Source organism: Prionailurus bengalensis, chromosome D1, assembly GCF_016509475.1.
Source record: "Prionailurus bengalensis isolate Pbe53 chromosome D1, Fcat_Pben_1.1_paternal_pri, whole genome shotgun sequence".
NCBI classification, from domain to species: domain Eukaryota; kingdom Metazoa; phylum Chordata; class Mammalia; order Carnivora; family Felidae; genus Prionailurus; species Prionailurus bengalensis.
Window position 1 is genome coordinate 43,141,315 of NC_057346.1, and position 20,227 is coordinate 43,161,541.

The following is a 20,227-nucleotide window of genomic DNA, read 5'->3' on the forward strand; positions in this document are numbered from 1 at the left end:
AGGAACCATGGATTACACTTGCTCCAGCTGACCTGACAGGGTGCCTCTGTGTAGAGGGCCCCAGCCAATGCCCATCCAGCACCAACCAGCCAGCCAAAGCCAACAAGTACACAGTCTACACAGGAGACATTCTTCTATAAGGCTCCTCCTTCAAGACTGGAAGAGGTACCCATTCCACATAATTCATAGAAACAAACAAAGTCAGACAAAGGAGACAGAAGAAGATATTCTAAACAAAAGAACAAGACCTCAAAAAAAGAACTAAATGATGCCGGGAGCCAATCCATCCAGCCTTCCTGATGGCACAGCCTGCGTGGTTGGCAGAGGGCAACGCACAGTGACCCTTCGAATGGGAAGCTACCAGAATCCCTCCTGTTATTCATCATGGCCATCCCCATGGTCTAATTGGCATTGATGATTCAAAATAAACCCATGGGGGCAAACTCAGGGATTATATAAACTCCCTCTGGGAAAAACCATGAGAATCCGAAGATGGATAATGAAATCTTATACCCAGCTGGTGCCACCCCTGTCTGCCTGTCCCCCACCTAAAGGAAGGATAGCCCCATATATTTCCCAGCCAAGGAGGGGGACAAATGGGTTTGAAATCCCCACCCATGGATCCCATACAACAAAGGAATGTATCCATGGATACAAGTTACTACAAACCCTAGACCCACTTGGCCCCCAGGAGGCATTCCAGATGATAACTGGACCTGGTGGGTTAAGGTACAGAATGGTTCATTAGCTCCTAGGTATACATTGTCTGTCTGGGAACGCATAAGGCATGGGTTCCCAGGGTCCTCTTGGCTCCCTCCCGGCACCCCAGACCAAAGAGAATACTTTTGTTCCTTGTATTGCAAATGGTTCAAAGGAACAATTAAGAAGTCATAGCCCTGTAAACGTTCCACTTGAGGTGCTGAGAGATAGATGACCTTTCATGAAAATACCAAAGCAAATGCTTTATAGACAAATGTAGATTCATAATGAAAATAGTATGAAGAAATTAATAAGCAAAAGGGCAGGAGGGAATGTTACAAGAAAATAACTATGTTGTTTCTTACTGGGTGATTACACAAAGAAACATATTTAGAATTAGGTAATGCTGAGAAACGTAGATGATGCACTCTACAAGGAAATTGCTAACACAGAAAATGCCACGTTTGCCACAATAAAGCGACCAGTCTAACACACTGCTATTGTCTGTGTCCATTTGTTATTTTCGCCGACGCCATTCATCCTTTGGGAGCCCCTGGACCTGCTAGGGCTGGACCTCAGCAAAATGAAACAAAAATAAGCCATCTACCTGAGAAAGAGTTCAAAGCAATGGTCATAAAGATGCTCAACAGACTTGAAAGAAGGATAGGTGAGTTCAGTGAGAACTTCAACAACGAGACAGAAAATATAAAAAAGAACCATCAGAACTGAACAATAACTAAAATGACAGCAGAATAGAGGCAGCAGAACAGATCAGTGAGCTGGAAAACAGGATTGTGGAAAGCAACCAAACTGAACAGCAAAAAGAAAAAAAAAATTTTTAATTAGGACAGGTTAAGGTATCACTGCATTAAGCATAACAACTTCTGCATTACAGGGTTCCCAGAAGGAGAAGAAAGAGAGAAGGAAGCAGAAAACTTATTTGAAGAAATAACAGCTGAAAACTTCCCTAACTGGGGGAAGGAAAGAGACATCCAGGAATACCAGGGATCCCCAAATAAAATAAACCCAAGGAAGTCCACACCAAGAATCATAATAATTAAAATGTCAAAACATAAAGAGAATCTTAAAAGCACCAAGGGAAAAGCAAATACTTACATACAAAGGAAACTCAATAAGGCTATGAGCTGATTTATCGGAGACTTTGCAGGCCAGATGTGAGGGGCATGATACATTCAAAGTGCTAAAAGTGGTCGAAAAAAACATAACCAAGAATACTCCATCCACCAAGCTTACCATTCAGAATTGATGAAGAGATAAAGAGTTTCCCAGATGAACAACAGCTAATGGAATTCATCATCACCAAACCTGCCTTCCAATAAACATTAAAGAGACTTCTTTAGAAAAGAAAAGGTCATACTAGAAAAAAATTTATGAAAGGAAAAATTTCTACTGGTAAAAGCAAACATATAGTAAAGGTAGTAAATGAGTCACTTATAAAGCTAGTATGAAGGTTAAAAAGACAATAATAATAAAGTCAACTATATTTAGAATATTAGGTAGGCAGTATGAAAAATATGTAAAATATGACATCATATAAATAAAATGGGGGGAGGGGTCAAAAATTTAGTGTTTTTGAATGTATTCATACCCAAGCAGCCATCAACTTATATAGAGTACTAATACATAAGAGGTTATATATCAACTTTACCATAACCACAAACTCAAACCTATAATACACAAAAATAAAAAGGAACCCAAGCATAATAGTAAAGGAACACCATCAAATCACAAAGAAAGAGAGCAAGAGAACAACAAAGGAACAGAAAAAAAACTAAAAAAAACCCAGAAAACAATTAACAAAATGGCAATGAGTATATATCTATTAATTAGTACCTTAATGTAAATGGACTAAATGCTCCAATCAAGAGAGAATGACGGAATAGATTAATAAGCAAAATCCATCTGTATGCTGTCTAAAAGAGACTCACCTCAGATCAAAAGACACACAGAGACAAAAAGTGAAAGGATGGAAAAAGATATCCATGCAAGAGGAAGCAAAAAAAAAAAAGTTGGAGTAGCAATACTTTTATCAAACAGACTTTAAAACAAAGACTATAACAAGAGACAAAGAAGGCATCACATAATAAGGAGATCCAACAAGAAGATATAACAATGGTAAATAATCTATGCACCTAACATATAAAGCAATATATAAAGCAAATGTTAACAGACATAAGAAGGTAGAAATCCACAGTAATAGTATAACAGTTGGGGATTTTAACACCCCACTTACATCAATAGATATATTATCCAGACAGAAAATCTATTATGAAACAGTGGTTTCAAAATGAATCATTAGACTAGATGGATTTAACAGATAAATACAGAACATTCCACCCAAAAATAGAAGAATGCACCTTTCTTTATAATGGCACATGCAACATTTTCCAGATCATATGCTATATCACAAAACAAACCTCAATAAATTTAAGATTAAAATCCTATTAAGCATCTTTCCCAATGACAATGGTAAAAATTAGAAATCAATAACAAGAAGGGAACTGGTAAAAACACAAATATGTTGAGGTTAAAACAATATGCTATCAACAACGAATAAATCAATGAATGAATCAAAGAGGAAATAAAAAAAAAATACCTGGAGACAAATGGAAATGGAAACAATGATTCAATTTTTCAGCACACAGCAAAAGCAGTTCTAAGAAGGTTTTATAGCAATACATTATGGCCTACCTCAAGAAACAAGAAAAATCTCAATCTAACCTTACTAGAAAAAGAACAGGGGTGCCTGGGTGGCTCAGTTGGTTAAGGAGCCAACTTCAGCTCAGGCTTCATGGTCTCATGGCTTGTGAGTTTGAGCCCCGGGTCAGGCTCTGTGCTGACAGCTGAGAGCCTGGAGCCTGCTTCGGATTCTGTGTCTCCCTCTCTGTCCCTCCCCAGCTCACAACACTCTTTCTCTCAAAAATAAATTAACATTAAAAAAAAATTTTTTTTAAAGAAAGAAAAAGAACAAACAAAACCCAAAAAGAACAAACAAAACCCAAAATTAATAGAAAAAAAGAAGTAATAAAGATCAGAGCAGAAATAAAGGAAATAAAAACTTAAAAGAGAGAAAGTATCAGTGAAACTAAGAGCTGGTTCTTTGAAAATATAAACCAAATTGATTGACCATTAGCCAGACCCATGAAGAAAAAGAGGACTCAAAATCATGAACAAAACAGAAGTTAAAGCTAACACCATGGAAATACAAAATATTATAAAAGACTATAAAAATTAAATATCCCAAAACTGGACAAGCTAGAAGAAACAGATAAAATTCTAGAAACATACAATCTTCTCAAACTGAATCAGAAGAAATCAAAAATCTGAGATCAATTACTCGTAACAAAATTGAATCTGTAACGAAAACACTCCCAAAAAACACAAGGCCAGCCCAGTGGCTTCACATATATATTTTACCAAACACTTACGAAGACCTAATATGTATCTTCCTCAAACTATTCCAAAAAAGAGAAGAGGAAGTAAAACGTCCCATTCTGTGACGCCAGCATTACCCTGATACCAAAACCATCTAAAAGACACTACAAAAAAATACATAGAAATAAAGAAAATTGCAGGCCAATATCCCTGATGAACATAGATTCAGAAATTCTCAACAAGTTATTAGCAAACCAAAAATGCAAGGATCATTTATGATGATCAAGTGGGATTTATTCCAGGGATGTAAGGGTTGTTCAATATTTGCAAATCAGTGTGACACACATTAACAAAATGAAGAATAAAAACATCACATCATCTTAATAGATGCAGAAAAACCATTTGACAAAATTCAAAATTTATGATAAAAATTCTCAGCAACTGGGTTTAGAAGGAACATACTTCAACATAATAAAGGCCACAAACGACACACCCACAGCTAACCTCACACTCAATGGTGAAAAGTTGAAAGCATTTCCTCTACAGATCAGGAACAAGACAAGGATGCTTACTCTTGCCAGTTTCTCCAACATAATATTGGAAGTCCTAGCTGTAGCAGTCAGACAAGGAAAAAAAAAAAAAAAAAAGGCATCCAAATTGGTAAGGAAAAGGAAAACTGTCACTGCTTGTAGATGGCGATATTATATACAGAAAACCCTAAAGACTCCACCAAAAAACGAATGGAACTAATAAATGATTAAGTTGCCAGATGTAAAATTAATACACAGAAATCTGTTGTTTCTATATGCCAATAACAAAGTAGCAGGAAGAGATTTTAAAGAAACAATCCCATTTACAACTACACCAAAAAGAAAATACCTAGGAATAAATTTATCCAAGGAGGTGAAAGATCTGTACTCTAAAAAGTATAAAGTATTGTTGAAGGAAACCAAAGATAACACAAACAAATGGAAAGATATACTATGCTGGTGGAATGGATTAATTAATATTTTTAAATGTCCATAGTACCCAAAGCAATCTACAGATGCAATGCAATCCTTATCAAAATACCAGTAACTTAGCATTTTTCACAGAACTAGAACAAATAATCCTAATATTTGTATGGAAGCACAACAGACTATAGATAAACAAGATAATCTTAAGAAAAGAGAACAAAACTAGAGATATCATAATCCCACATTTCAAACTAAACTAAGAAGCAATAGTAATCAAAACAGTATGGTACTGGCACAAAAATGGCACACATTGGGGTGCCTAGGTGGCTCAGATGGTAGAGCATTTGGCTTGATTTCAGCTCAGGTCATGATCTCATGGTTCGTGAGTTCAAGCCCCACTTCGGGCTCTGTGCTGACAGTGCAGAGCCTGCTTGGGATTCTCTCTCTGTCCCTCTCTGCATCTCTCCCATTCTCTCTCTCTCCCTCAAAATAAATTAACTCCCAAAATAAATAAACTTTAAAAAAAAAAAAAAAAAACTCTTAAAAAAACAGGACACATAGATCAATGGACCAGAATACAGAGCCAAAAATAAACCCACTTAATGGCAATTACTCTATGACAAAGGAGGCAAAATATGCAATAGGGAAAAGATAGTCTCTTCAATAAATGGTGTTGGGGAAACTGAGTAGCTACATGCAAAGGAATGAAACTAGACCATTTTCTTATACCATACACAAAAACAAACTCAAAGTTTATTAAAGACCTAAATGTAAGACCTGAAACTATAACACTCCTAAAAGAAAACATAAGCAGTAATCTCCTGGATATCAGCCTCAGTAATATCTTTCTGGATCTGTCTCCTTGGGCAAGAGATACAAAGGCAAAAAACAAACAATTGAGACTACATCAAAATAGAAAGCTTTTGCACAGCAAAACAACAACAAAAAACCAAACAAATAAAAACATCAATAAAACAATAAGGCAACTTACTGAATGGGAAAAGATATTTACAAATTATGTACTAAGAAGGGATTAATATCCAAAACGTATAAAGAACCGATACAACGCAACAACAACAACAAAAAAAACCCCTAATAAACCAATAAAAAATGGGTGGAGGACCTCAATGGACATTTTTTCAAAGATGACATACAGACGGCTAACAGACACATGAAAATATGCTCAACATCATTTATCAGGGAAATGCAAATGAAACCCACAATGAGATATCATCTCCTATCTGTCAGAATAGCTAGTGTCAAAAAGATAAGAAATAACAAGTATCGGTGAGGACGTGGACAAAAGGGAACCCTTGTGCACTGGTGGTAGGAACAGAAATTGGAGCAGTCACTACAGGACAGCGTGGAAGTTCCTCAGAGAATTACAAATAGAACTACCATATGATCCAGAAATTCCATTGGTGGGTACTTATCCAAAGAAAATAAAAACACAAATTAAAAAAGATATATGCACCCCTATATTTATTACATCATTACTTATAATAGCCAAGATATGGAAGCAATCTAAGTGTCCATCAAGGGATGGATGAAGAAGATGTGATGTGTCTCTCTACACACACACACACACACACACACACACACACACACACTCACTCACACGAGAATACTACTCAGTCATAAAAAAGAATGAAATTTTGCCATTTGTGACATGGTAGATGGGCCTATAGATGGACCTAGGAAGTATTATGCTAACTGAATTAAGTCAGAGAAAGACAAATACCACATGATTTTACTTATGTGTGGAATCTAAGAAACAAAACAAAAAACAAAGGCTAATAAATACAGAGAAAAAAATAGTGGTTGCAAGAAGGGAGAGGAGTGGGAAAATGGGCAAAATAGGTGAAGGGGATTAAGAGGTACAGACTTCCAGTTATAAATAGTAAACAAGTCATGAATGTAAAGTACAGCATAGTCAATAATATTATAATAACTTTGTACGGTGATAGATGGTAGTAACTACACTTATTATGGCAAGCACTGAATAATGTATAAAATTATCAATCTACAGTTTGTGTGCCCGAAACTAATACTGTATGTCAACTATACTTAAATTTAAAAAGAAGAATAGGGGCACTTGGGTGGCTCAGCCAGTTGAGCATCTGACTCTTGGTTTTGCCTTAGGTAATGATCTCACGGTTCGTGAGTTCAAACCCCGCATTGGTCTCCATGCTGGCAGTGCAGAGCCTAGTTTGGGTTATGTTCTCATTCTTTCCCCTCTCTCTCTCCTTCTGTCTCTACTCTTCCCCTGCTCTTGAGTATGCATTCTCTCTCTCTCTCTCTCTCTCTCTCTCTCTCTCTCTCTCAAAATAAATAAACTTAAATTAAATAAATAGAATATATTATAATAAAAAATATAAAGCTGTGAGTGGTTATGGCACAAGTGAGGACTATTTCCTCTCTCCCCTTGCCCACAATGGCCAAATAGTAGTTGTCTCTTCTATAGATAGAGTCAGTTTCCATTATAACATTTTGAGTACAAATAAAGATTCCTTACCTATTTTTAAGAAAAGTATGCTGCTGAATATTATCATGAATTAACAGTGTTGAAATTGTCTTTTAACCCCAATTTATTTAGATTAATGTGAAGTATATGTTTTATTTTATATCTGAGATTTTTTTGATCTTTAAGTTGGTAAAATTAGAGAAACAGAGTCACGTATTTATATACACATGCATTCACAAGAATTTGCATTTCTTAAAGTAGAGGACATTTGATTCATCCAAATGAACAGTCTACTTCCAAAATGCATATTGATAATTACCAAAATTATAACAAAACTTTGCCATGTCAATTGAATATACGGATAAGAAAGCAGAGAAATAACTATATGATTTCACCCCCACGTTTATTTCATTCACGTTATTTCAAAATAAACAGGTAAGTAGTCAGGAGGAAAGTATTTTAAAACCAGACAATAACAAGAAATATGACATGCTTTAAAACAATTCTATAAAATATCAACCCAAAGATAAATAGACGGTGCAGGTAAGGAAGTATACAGTGTTCATGTCTTGACAAACATGTGTGGCCTTACCTTGTATGTTAAAGAACTTACTCAATATGGAGGCTAAGGGAAGATGAAAGAAGGGTGTCTAGGAGAGACACTTAAAGATAAAGCATCTGGGACCAGTGTGAAATGAAAATCAATCATACCTAAAGAAGAAATAAATATCTGAAATCAGAAAGGCAATTTACTAAAATAATTCCATTTACAAAATTTCTTAAATTTTTGAGTCTTTCTCCAAACTAAAACCATTTTTAGCTAATGGAATCTATCTGTGATCACCCTGAAATACGTGTATTTGTTTCCCTGTTGATCAAGAACAAGAACCTCCGGCCATATTTACCTCAGCCCATTCTGTGGAGCCCAGCAGCCCAAATTCTTCTGCATCCCAGCTGGCAAAAATGATTGTTCTTCTAGGTCTCCAGCCTGCAATCATTGTTAACATACATTAATTAGGCACATGTACCTAAAAATAGAGGAAAATTAAGTGAGTCATGTTTTGTCATCAACTACCAAAGAAACATCATTTACCTCTACCCATCAGTTTTCCAAAACTCTGGACAATTTCTTGCAAAACAGCAGCTCCACTGGTTGGGTCAATAGCTCCAAACACCCAGGAGTCCCGATGACCTCCTAGAATAACATACCTGTCTGGAAAATAATGTGTTCAAAGAACTACAATTTTGAATACCTTACAAATACTTGTGACTTGTGTCTTTAAATTAAACTCCCTTTTGGTTGTGTTTCTTCTATAGAAAAAAAAAAATCAACACTTATAAAGTACAGGTTTCTTTTAGCATTGTGCATTTTTTTTTTCAAATGTAGTTGTCTCTAATCACTCAAGGGAAATAAAGAATTATTAACTAAAGATTTTTATCTCTTACTCTTTTAATCTTTGTGAAAATGAAGTGTTTAAAAAATTCATACTCACCAGGTTCCACAGATCCTCTGATTGTTCCAATTACATTATGAATCCTTGTAATTTTATTGGTGTTATGAACATGCATTCTAACCTTCCTAGGATTACAAAGGGAATAAATTACTTCACGTAGAGCATTATGTCTAACAGTTTTGTTCCAACATTTTATTATGAAAAATCTCAAAATTACAGAAAACTCTAGTAAGTCAATGAATTCCCATACATCCACAACCTAAATTCTATAATCATTAATATTGTTGATGTGTGCAATTTGCAAATGGTTAATGTATTTTACTCCTAAGTACTTAAGCATGCTTGAAGTCAGATTTTGAAAATAGAATGTCAATATTTTTTATTACTCCTCCCACAAAGCTATATTGTTAATAAAGTCCAAAATACTTATTCAAAATGTCTTGGATATTCATTCTAAACTTTGTAAGTATACTGTATGAATTACAAAAATAAGACAGCCAATTATGTGTTAAAGAACAAATAAGCATTTTTTAAGTAGGTCTTTGTATTTACATTAATTCCTGCTGGTGAGTAACTTTCTTCAAGGTTATTGACCTTTCTTCAAGGTTATTCAGTCAGTACATTGTTAAATAGCTGGCTGAGAGCTGCCAAAAAGAAACATGGCAAATTTGGGAAGGAAATAGGAATTTGGGAAGCACCTGCTAAAATGCATAAGACAACTGTATGATGAAACTTTTCTAGCCCATCACTGTTGATTCTGATTTGGGCCAACGTTTTAAATATCCGTTCATGAAATACAACTTCCCAAATTATAACTCAAAGGAAAATTCAATCAAGCTCAAATAGAAAAACAAACAAAAAAGCCATTCACATTTTATGAACCCAAAATGCTATGGGAAAATGCTGAGCCATTTTTTTCAGAAGTAAACAAAATAAATCTTTCCCCTTGGGGGGTGGGGTAGATAGAGGAATCTCAGCAGTTTCTAATTTATGTTTATTTATGAATGGAGGAATTAAGAGGTTGTCAAAACCTTTACATTGCTAACTGCAGATTCTGGTTTTTCCCCACCAGAAGTATATTGTGTTTCTGAATGCATATTCAGATAAAAAAATATTTTTAAATGTTCATTTAAAATATCAGATAAAAACTAATAGCAAAAAAGCAGAAACACTTTTAGCATGTATATCTAAAAATAGAAGCCCAAGATTAGTAAGAAACCCCAAGCCATTGATACTATGTCATTAAATGAAGAAAATACGAATGTTACAAATGAGGAATGAGGAAAAAAAATCTATTAAAAAAAAAAAATTTTTAATGTGTATTTATTTTTGAGAGAGACAGAGACAGAATGCAAGTGGGCTAGGGGCAGAGAGGAGGGAGACAATGAATCCAAAGCAGGCTCCAGCCTCCGAGCTGTCAACACAGGGCCTGACTTGGGGCTCGAACCCACGAACCGTGAGAACATGACCTGAGCCGAAGTTCGACGCTCAACCGACTGAGCCACCCAGGCACCCCGGGAAAAAAAATCTATTTTAATCAAAACCTGAAAATAGACTATCCACATATTTAATCCTTAAGTCTTCCTACTTTTAATACCATTGACTCCAGAAGTTTCTAAAAGAATATCCATTTCTCCTACTATCACTTCAAATTCATAATGTTCCAAAAAAAAAAAAAGAACAACAATGTAAGCCCCACATGGGAGGGAATTTTCCCTGTTTTGTACACTGCTGAATAGTACCTAGGTTATAGTAAATGCTCAATAAATATTTGTGAAATGAATGAATAAACTCCTTTAAGGAAAAAGCAAGAAAGGCCTTAGCTCATCCATCAGTTACCTCTGCCTATCACTGTCTTTGATTAGAAGATTTCACAACTCTGTAGAGATTGAGGTTAATTTGTAGAAACAACACATCGACTGAAACACCCAATCTGTCTAGTGAATATTTAGTTCATTCCTTCAGAGTGGAAGAAACAAGTTTTTCTGCTATTGAGTACTGTACTTTCATTTCAGCATTCTGTTTTTGTATCATTGAATTTTCCTTTGAACCATCTTAAACTCTTTTGCGGCTTCCTTATTAATGAATTAAATGAAATATTTGACACATGTTTATTTTATATCTGTAGGAAAATTATGGTTTTACTTAAAAAAATCATCCTTTAGCATTTTTGGAAGTTCCATTGAGATGTGCAATAGATTCACCTCACAGAACCAGGTGTGGGTAGCATAAACCCAGACATGTCTTCTTTTGGCTCTGAGGTAAATCAGAAGCAGTGACAGAATTTTAACTCTGCTGATGATCTGTATCTCCAACTTTTTAAAATTATACTTTATCTTTTTTTAAGTAAGCTCTATGCCCATTGTGGGACCTGAACTCATGACCCGTGATCAAAAAGTCTCATGCTCTACTGATTAAGTCAGCCAGGTGCCCCTCTAGCTTTTTTTATTATTAAGTTGTTTTTTTTTTAATTCCAGTATAGTTAACATATGGTGTTATATTAGCTTCAGGCATACAATATACAGTGATTTAACAATTCTGTACATTACTTGGTGTTCATCATGATGAGTGTACTCTTTAACCCCATCACCTGTTTTATCCATTCTCCCCAAACTACTTCCCCTCTGGTAACTATCAGTTTGTTCTCTATAGTTAAGTCTGTTCCTTGGTTTGTCTCTTTTTTGTGCATCTCTAACTATATACTCTTTTTCCTACTGATTTCGTGTTTTGGGTTTTTTTGTACATGTTTTTTAAAAATGTATGTATTTAAATTCAAGTTACTTAATATACTGTATAGTATTCGTTTCAGGATTTCAGGAGTAGAACCCATTGATTCATCACTTGCATATAACACCCAGTGCTCATCCCAACAAGTGCCCTCCTTAATGCCCGTCATCCGTTTAGCCCATCCTCCCATCCATCTCCCCCTCCAGGAATGTGGTTTCATGTCTTGTCACTCAGTAATCTCTGTAAATGGATTAATAGATTGTCAAGGGCTCTTCTGGGTGAGAAATGACAGAGAATCTAGACGGCTTATCTGAGTGAAAAATGACGTTGAATATCTGTAAATAGATTGTCAAGAACTCTTCTGGGTGAAAAATGACAGAGATTTTTATTTGTGTATTTGTTCATTTTGAGCTCAAATCAATTAATAATTTTGTGCCCATGGTAAAGAACAGCTTTTTGATATCTAGACAAGGGGATTTGTATGCTTCTGATTTACTCTTGAACTACAATTATAGAACTGAAGCTGTAGGTTTTCTGTGTTCTCTGTGTCATCATGTTTCTGTTTCTAAATCAGAAAGGCCTTTGTTGGGGCACCTGGATAGCTTAGTTGGTTGAGTGTCTGACTTTTGATTTTGGCTCAGGTCTTGATCCTTAGTCATGGGATCAAGGCCTGCATCAGGCTCCATGCTGAGAATGGAGCCTGTTTGAGATTCTCTCTCTCTCCCTCTGCCCTTCTTCCCTACTCACACTCAATAAACAAACAGCCTTTATCTTTCATTGTGTATGTTAGGTTTTCCTGCTGCTGTTAAGGTATTAATAAATTAGATAATAAACTCTCTTATATTAAAGTAACTCTGCTCTAAATTATAAAGATAAATAAGCACTTAAAGTATTTCTAAAATTCCCATAAAATATTAAACTTCTAATACCTTAAAGGTTCTGGAGAAAAATTCTTACAAAAACTAAAAACCACTAAGAATCCAATTTCACATTGTTATGGAAACATGTTACCAAACAAGACTGATTTTATTAAAAAGAGCTCTATGTTCTCTGATTTATCAGTGTTCTATCTCCCTTTCTTTTTCAGGCAAATCAAACTACTTCAAGTTGTAATCATGCCATGTTGTTTCACAACTCTACCCAAGATGATCTCTTTAAACTGCAATTTCCTGCCTGCCTTGATCCAGTGTTCAACTTAACCTTTCTGTATAACTTAAGCTCAATGAACAAATATTCTGTGATCACTCCTCTACAATAGTGCATGTGAGAATGATAATGCATTGAGCCTTACCATAGTTATGTGCTTAGCCTACATAGTAGGTGAGCAATATATGTTACCCTCCTTTGTCTCCTCTCTTGTACTCCTTCCCTTAAGGCAACTTTCAAAATGTTATACATTTGAAATACTGGGTTATCTCAAACATTGTTCTAAAATTTAAGGTGAAAAAGGAAGTTAAATGTTAAACACTAAACTCAAATTTAGTCATGTTTAAGACTTTATAAAACAAATGTTCTGATACCACTATAAGAATAATAATTCAGGGGCGCCTGGGTGGCGCAGTCGGTTAAGCGTCTGACTTCAGCCAGGTCACGATCTCGCAGTCCGTGGGTTCGAGCCCCGCGTCAGGCTCTGGGCTAATGGCTCAGAGCCTGGAGCCTGTTTCCGATTCTGTGTCTCCCTCTCTCTCTGCCCCTCCCCCGTTCATGCTCTGTCTCTCTCTGTCCCAAAAATAAAAAAAAATAAAAAAATTTAAAAAAAGAATAATAATTCAGTACATCACTCTGTAAGTACTTCTTTTTTTCAATTAAAAAAAAAATGTTTATTTATTGATTTTGAGAGAGGAAGAGACAGCATGAGCTAATGGGGAGGGGCAGAGAGAGAATCCCAAGCAGGCTCCACGCCTAGCACAGAGCTCAAGGCGGGGCTCATTCTCTCAAACTGTGAGATCATGACCTGAGCCAAAATCCAACGTTGGAGCCACCCAAGCACCCCTGTAAGTATCAATTGTTCACTATGAAAAATGAGAAAAAGACAAGCAAAAGCTACCTGGCAGAACAGTTATCTTGACATTTTTCCATTAAACATATAAAACTTTTCCAGTCTATTAAAGTACTATAAAGTTACCTGAAGGAATCATGCCCTGCAAAGCCAGGCCCAATGTTGTAATCCACATTAAGACTTCCCTTCCAGCTGTCATCTGGTGGAGCAGTTCCTCCCATGTGACTGTCGAGAGAAAATGAAAATCACAGAAAGAAGGCTGACGTCACAGTTTCTTAGAAGAAATCATGAAGTCTGACAATGAGATATTTCATCATACATTTAACAAATATTTATTGAGCTAGGTACTGCTAACGTTCCCTCTCCTTGGGGAACTGACATTTTACCGAGAAAGCCACAATTGAGATAAAGTATTTAATATGTTTGTGATAAGACAGCTTAAGGAAAAAGATAGGGAGAGGAAATGAGAAGCATCGGCCTCTTTACTTTTGACTAGTTAAGACTTAAGATTAAGAAATACTGAAAATACTGACTTCAGCTCAGGTCATGATCTCATGATTTGTGAATTCGAGACCCACCACAGGCTCTGGGCTGACAGCCTGGAGCCTAGAGCCTGCTTCGGATTCTGTGTCTTTCTCTGCCCCTCCCCCACTCGTGCTCGAAAATAAACAAACATTAAAGATTTTTTTTTAAGAAATACTGAAAATAGGAAATTCATGACTGTGTTAAGGAGAATAAATTAATTTCTAGAGGTGCTGATTATCTAGTAGGTACTCATAAAGCAATCACTAATTGTATTGGTATAGACATCTTAAAAAAAAAAGTCTGGATGTTTGTAAAAGAACATCAGTAACAGAATGCAAGAATACCAAACATTAATTAAATATTTACTATATTCTAGATACTTCATGTACTTGATCTCATCTCCTCCTCCTAAAAACTCTATCAGGGAGAAACAATTACTATCCTCATTTCACAGACAAGGAAACTGAATCAGAGAAAGATTAAGTAGCTGGTCCAAGTTCACAAATCTAATAAGTAGTGGACATTATAATATTTTTTAAAATACAGGTCAGGTATAAACATCAAATTAATACCTAAGAAAATCCAACTACTTGAAAAATTTCCAATCAGTATTTTTCTATCTTTGGACAGTTTTGCACTTGAGACTTTCATTTGTAGCAAACTAATAGTTTCTTGCCATTTCTTGCTGTGCTCTGTTATTCCTACTTCAGGAGAATCTTGACACAAGACTTTTCTTTTTTTTAACTCATTTTCCTACTTTGTTTCCTGAATTTTTACTTAAAAAACTTTTAGTGAGATATAAGTGACACATAACATTGGTTTCAGGTGTACAGCCAGACTTAACTTTCAACATAATTAGATTACATTGATTTTAGATGAGAAAATGGACATATTAGTACAAAATATCTTAATCTCCTATCCAATTAAAAAAACATACCGTAACAATACTTCTGCATCGTTATACCCAATAGGATGTACAGGGATCTTGGGGATTCCCACTCCTTCTTTGACATCAAGTCTAAAAGTGTACTCTGCAGAAATCAATAAGGTAAATTGAAAATAATTGAAGAATCTGAGCCAAGGGTATAAAGAGATTTCTTTTATTACTATTGCAGATCTATTACATGTTTGAAGTTATATCAAAAACTGAAAGTTCCCCCCAAGCCAATGATTATTTTGCCTAACATGGCCTATTTTATTCAACAGTAAGAAACTAAATCATTTATATTTTAATGTAAAATCAACCATTGGGATTAAAAATTTCCAAATTTGTTTTGACACTTCATGTATTTCTCTTGATTTTGGAAGAATATTTTATTTCTTCAAGGATATCTTGAATCCTTCTTAAAGAAGCCTCAGTTAACCAATTGCCTGGAAAATGTGTCCCAAATTCTGAAACTAGATATAACTGAAAAAAAATTAAAGGGAACTTATGAGATCTTGGGAATAATAAAGATCCTATTCAAATATTAATACAATATTCTCTTTAAAAGAAGACTGAAAACTATTGTCAGACTTACAACCTCACTGGGACTTTGGCTTTCAGCCAAAATAGTTGTACAGCACTAAAACACCCATCTTAGAAACAAAGGAAGGTTTCAATCAAATGACATCAGATTCCACCTTGACAAACTAGAAAAGAAGAGCAAATGAGGCAAAAATAAGCAGGGAAAGGACATAATAAAGATCAGAGCAGAAAAGTAAGAAATATGAAATAGAAAAATGGTAGCAATTATTAATAAAATCCAAAGCTGGTGCTTTGAGAATATCAATAAAGCTGATCAACCTTTAGCAAGACAGTTCAGGAAAAAAAGAAAAAAAAATTGCCACAATCAGGAATAAAGAACAGCATACTTGTACATGTATGTACACACACACACACACACACACACACACACACAGACTGAGAAGATTATGAACAACTCTATTAAATTTAACAACTTAGATGAAATGGACAAAATCCTTAGGAGACAAACTATCAAAGCTCACTCAAGAATAAATGGACAACCTAACTAGCCACATATCTGTTTAAAAAATTGAATTTGTAGTTAAAAACATTCCTATAAAACAAAACTTCAGGCCCAGATATATTTGCTAGGGAATTCTACTGAATGTTTACAGGCAAAAATCAAACCCATTCTATATAAACTCCTATTTAAAAAAAGATGAAATAGTTCCCAACTCATCCCATGAGGCCAACATTACTCTGAAACCAAAATGAGATAGAAATACACAAGAAAATAAATCCATAGGCCAATACTCCTCATGAAAGATATTTTTAACAAAAGGATAATGCACTGTGTTCAAGCAGAGTTTATCCCAGGATGGCAGGGTTGGTTTAACATTCAAAAGTTTACGAGTATAACTTAACAAAATTAATAGAACTTATTATCATCTCGAGACTCGGTAAAAACATTTGACAAAATCCATTGTACATTCCTAGGTAAATGTGGTAAGATAAAGGCTCTTAGCACATTAGAAGTAAACTTCCTGACAAACCTGACAACTTTTGTCAACCTGACAAAAAACATCTATAAAAAATACCTACAGCAATATCAGACTTAAGAAGAAAACACTGGATTTTTTTTTCTCCTTGAGGCAGGAACAAAGGGAAAGGTATCTCCTCTAAACAACTTTCTTCAGCAGTGTAGGAGAGGTACTAGCCAGTATACTAAAAAGCAAAAGGCATCCATACTGGAAACAAAGAAATAAGATGTATTCTCAGAAAACATGATCATCTGTGTAAAGACTGATAGTATCTACAGAAATCTGCTAGAACTACTAAGTTTAACAAGTTTGCAGGACACAAGATCAATGTATTTCTTCTACAAATAGAAAGCATTTCTATTTACTAGCAATAAGTGTATGGACATTGAAATTTAAAATGTGTTTTTAAAAGGCATAAAACTAGAAAACGCATATGGATAAATGTGAAAGACAGGATCTGTACAATAAAACTACAAACATGCTGAGATAAATTAAATAATACCTAAGTGATCGAAGAGTTGTGTCATGTGCACAGATCAAAATATTTAGTATCTTCTAAAATGTCAATTCTACCCAAACTGACATATAGATTTAATTCAATCTCAAATTCCCAGGAGCGTTTTCAGTGGAAATAAGCTTGTTCTAAAATTCACATGGAAAGGACCTAGAATGGCCCCAAAACTTTGGGGGGGAAAAAAAAAAGTTGGAGGATTCTCTATTAGAATGTAAAATCAAAAAGACTGACCAAACTAAATGTAGCAAGGGTACAGTAACTGGAATACTCACACACTGATGCTAAGGTGTAAAATGGTACAACCACTTTGGAAAACAATTTGAAAATTTCTTCAAAGGTTAAATATGCATCATATTATCCAGCCATTGCATTTCTATAGATACATCCATGAGAACTAAAAGCATATGTACATGTAAAGACTTCTATACAACTGTTCATAGTAGCTTTATATACAGGAGTCCCCAAACTAAAAACAATCCAAATATCCATCAACAAATAAATGAATAAACAAGCTATAGTGTATTCAGTGAAATACTACATAGCATAAAAAAGAATGAAATATTGACACAGACGTAAATGTGGATGGATCTCAAAATAATTATGCCGACAGAAAGCAGATCAGTGATTGCCTAGGAATTGGCAAGGAGTGGGTGAGGAAGGGTTGAGAGGAAAGCATTACAAAGAGATGAGTGAAAACTCTGGGATAATGGATATGTTCATTATCTTAATTGTGGAGGTAGTTACACAGATGTCAAAATGTTTTACATTTTACATATTAAACAACATCAAAAACTTATTGGTATTTAAAAAAAATACAAATGTATCATCTAAAGAAGGATAAAATCAGTAAGCAATTCAGAAAACCAAAGTCCTAGTTTGGTAAAAGCAATGTTACTTTGGGTATAGGGACCTGTGTTTCTGGACCTCTATTAAAAGTAGAGAGAGGGGTACCTGGGTGGCTCAGTCGGTCAAGCGTCTAGCTTCAGCTTAGGTCATGATCTAACAGTTCGTGGGTTCAAGCCCCATGTTGGGCTCTGTGCCGATAGCCCAGAACCTGGAGCCTGCTTTGGATTCTGTGTCTACATCTCTCTCTGCCCCTCCCCTGCTCTCACTCTGTCACTGTGTCTCTCAAAAATAAATAAACATTAAAAAAATTTCTTTTAAAAAGTAGAGAGAAATTGAGGTGCCTGGGTGGCTCAGTAGGTTGAGCAGCTGACTTTGGCTCAGGTCATGATCTCTGAGCTCATGATCTTCATGAGCTTGAGCCCCCCATTGGGCTCTCTGCTGACAGCTTGGAGCCTGGAACCTGATTTAGATTCTGTGTCTCCCTCTCTCTCTCTCTCTCTGCCCCTCCCCTGCTCGTGCCCCATCTCTCTCTCAAAAAAAAAAAAAATTTAAAGAGAAATTCAACCACCCTTCCCTCTCCATGTCCACACCTCATGGAAATTTGAAACAAAAGTAACACAAGGGAGGGGGGCCTGGGTGGCTCAGTCAGTTGAGTGCCAACTTTGGCTTGAGTCATGATCTCATGGTTCGTGGGTTCAAGCCCCACGTCAGGCTCTGTGCTGACAGCTCAGAGCCTGGAGCCTGCTTTGGATTCTGTGTCTCTCTCTCTGCTCTCCCCCACCCCCCCTGCTCTCCCAAAAATTTAAACAAAGATTAAAAAAATAAAAATTAAAAAATTAAAAAAAAGTAATACGAGGGAAAGGCTTTTGAATTCCTAGCAACAGTAATCCAAAACATTACAATTACATACAGTTTTAAGGTTATCCTATAGATGTTTGCTTTTATGTCTTCTAAAAGGGCAAGTAATATTTTTGTAAAAATAGGTGGACCATGACAGGCCCATCCATTACCTTTAGCTGGATAGCCTGGAGTGAGCGGGTCACCAGCACCATTCAAATTTAACACATTCCCTCTCTGCACTGCAGTTCCAGGAAGGTTCCATCCTTTAGGATATGGCTGTACCCCAGGGGCAAAGTAGTCAGCTGGATCGGAGTACAAGATGATGCCTATGGCTCCTGCTAACATGGCATTTTTAACCTGCAGGGGCAATGTGCAATCCATAAAGTAGTACTGGCAAATTAATTCATCTAAGTGAAAATCAATTTAATAATGTAAGGAAACTTAAGGCACTGCTTTCTGTCATGCTGTTACACATTCAATCCTTTATGTCTTGAATACAATTTCTCCCCTGGGAGAGCAAACAACTCTCATTTACTCTATACAACTCCAAATAAGTGACTGTCTCTTCTTTTAAACATTCCTATTGTCCCTAAAACCACAAAATTAATGTCTCCCTTCTTTCTGCCTCTTCTATTTTGTACACATCTCTGTTATAGGATGGGTCATAGTATTTTAAATATCTTTAAAATATCTTTCTCCCCTGCTAGACTGAGGGTGGTTTTAGAAAAGAGACCATGTCTTAATTCACTTTTAACTACCCACCCTCCCAGTCTGGCACATCATACAAATATTTGTGGAACTAAACTAATTTAAAGTTCTATACAAAATAGTTGTAGTGTGTGAAAAATTGCCCATCGTGTTATGTAAACATTTTTTAACAATCCAAACTGACCACAAACAGGAAAACCTTTCCAAGCAAGATTCTGAATTCTTCACTATCAGAAGTATTATAGCAAAAGATAAATAACCATCAGTCTTGATTAACTAAAACACATTCCAATATTCAGAAAATCATTCTTACATATGAATGCGAATGAAATCTGTCACAACTTTTTTGAAGGCAATTTGATGATGGCTTTCAAAATTTTGAAAGAACATACATGTTGATTCAGCCATTCAATTTCTAGGAATCTATACTACAAAAGTCTTTACATAAATGTTCAAGTGTTTATGGACAAAGATGTTCACAATGTAATTATTTGTAATAGTAATAAATTTAAGGCAAGCATCTGTCAACACGGGAATAGTTAAACTGCTTATCAAGTCTTATGCATGCATAATACTTATATAAAGTATTATGCACCTATCTAGAATGAGATA

At 35.5% G+C, this 20,227-nt stretch overlaps 1 protein-coding gene across 1 annotated transcript in view; it reads right to left on the reverse strand.

The window, feature by feature from the left end:
• Positions 1 to 20,227, reverse strand: part of NAALAD2 (N-acetylated alpha-linked acidic dipeptidase 2) — a 64,890-nt gene that overhangs the window by 27,901 nt on the left and 16,762 nt on the right. Inside the window, exons 6-11 of the mRNA XM_043579962.1 lie at positions 19,078 to 19,264; positions 15,158 to 15,251; positions 13,822 to 13,920; positions 9,009 to 9,094; positions 8,609 to 8,728; positions 8,421 to 8,503 (exon numbers count right to left, since the gene is read on the reverse strand). Of these exons, the coding sequence (XP_043435897.1) occupies positions 8,421 to 8,503; positions 8,609 to 8,728; positions 9,009 to 9,094; positions 13,822 to 13,920; positions 15,158 to 15,251; positions 19,078 to 19,264 (669 nt within the window). The remainder of the gene's footprint in view (positions 1 to 8,420; positions 8,504 to 8,608; positions 8,729 to 9,008; positions 9,095 to 13,821; positions 13,921 to 15,157; positions 15,252 to 19,077; positions 19,265 to 20,227) is intronic.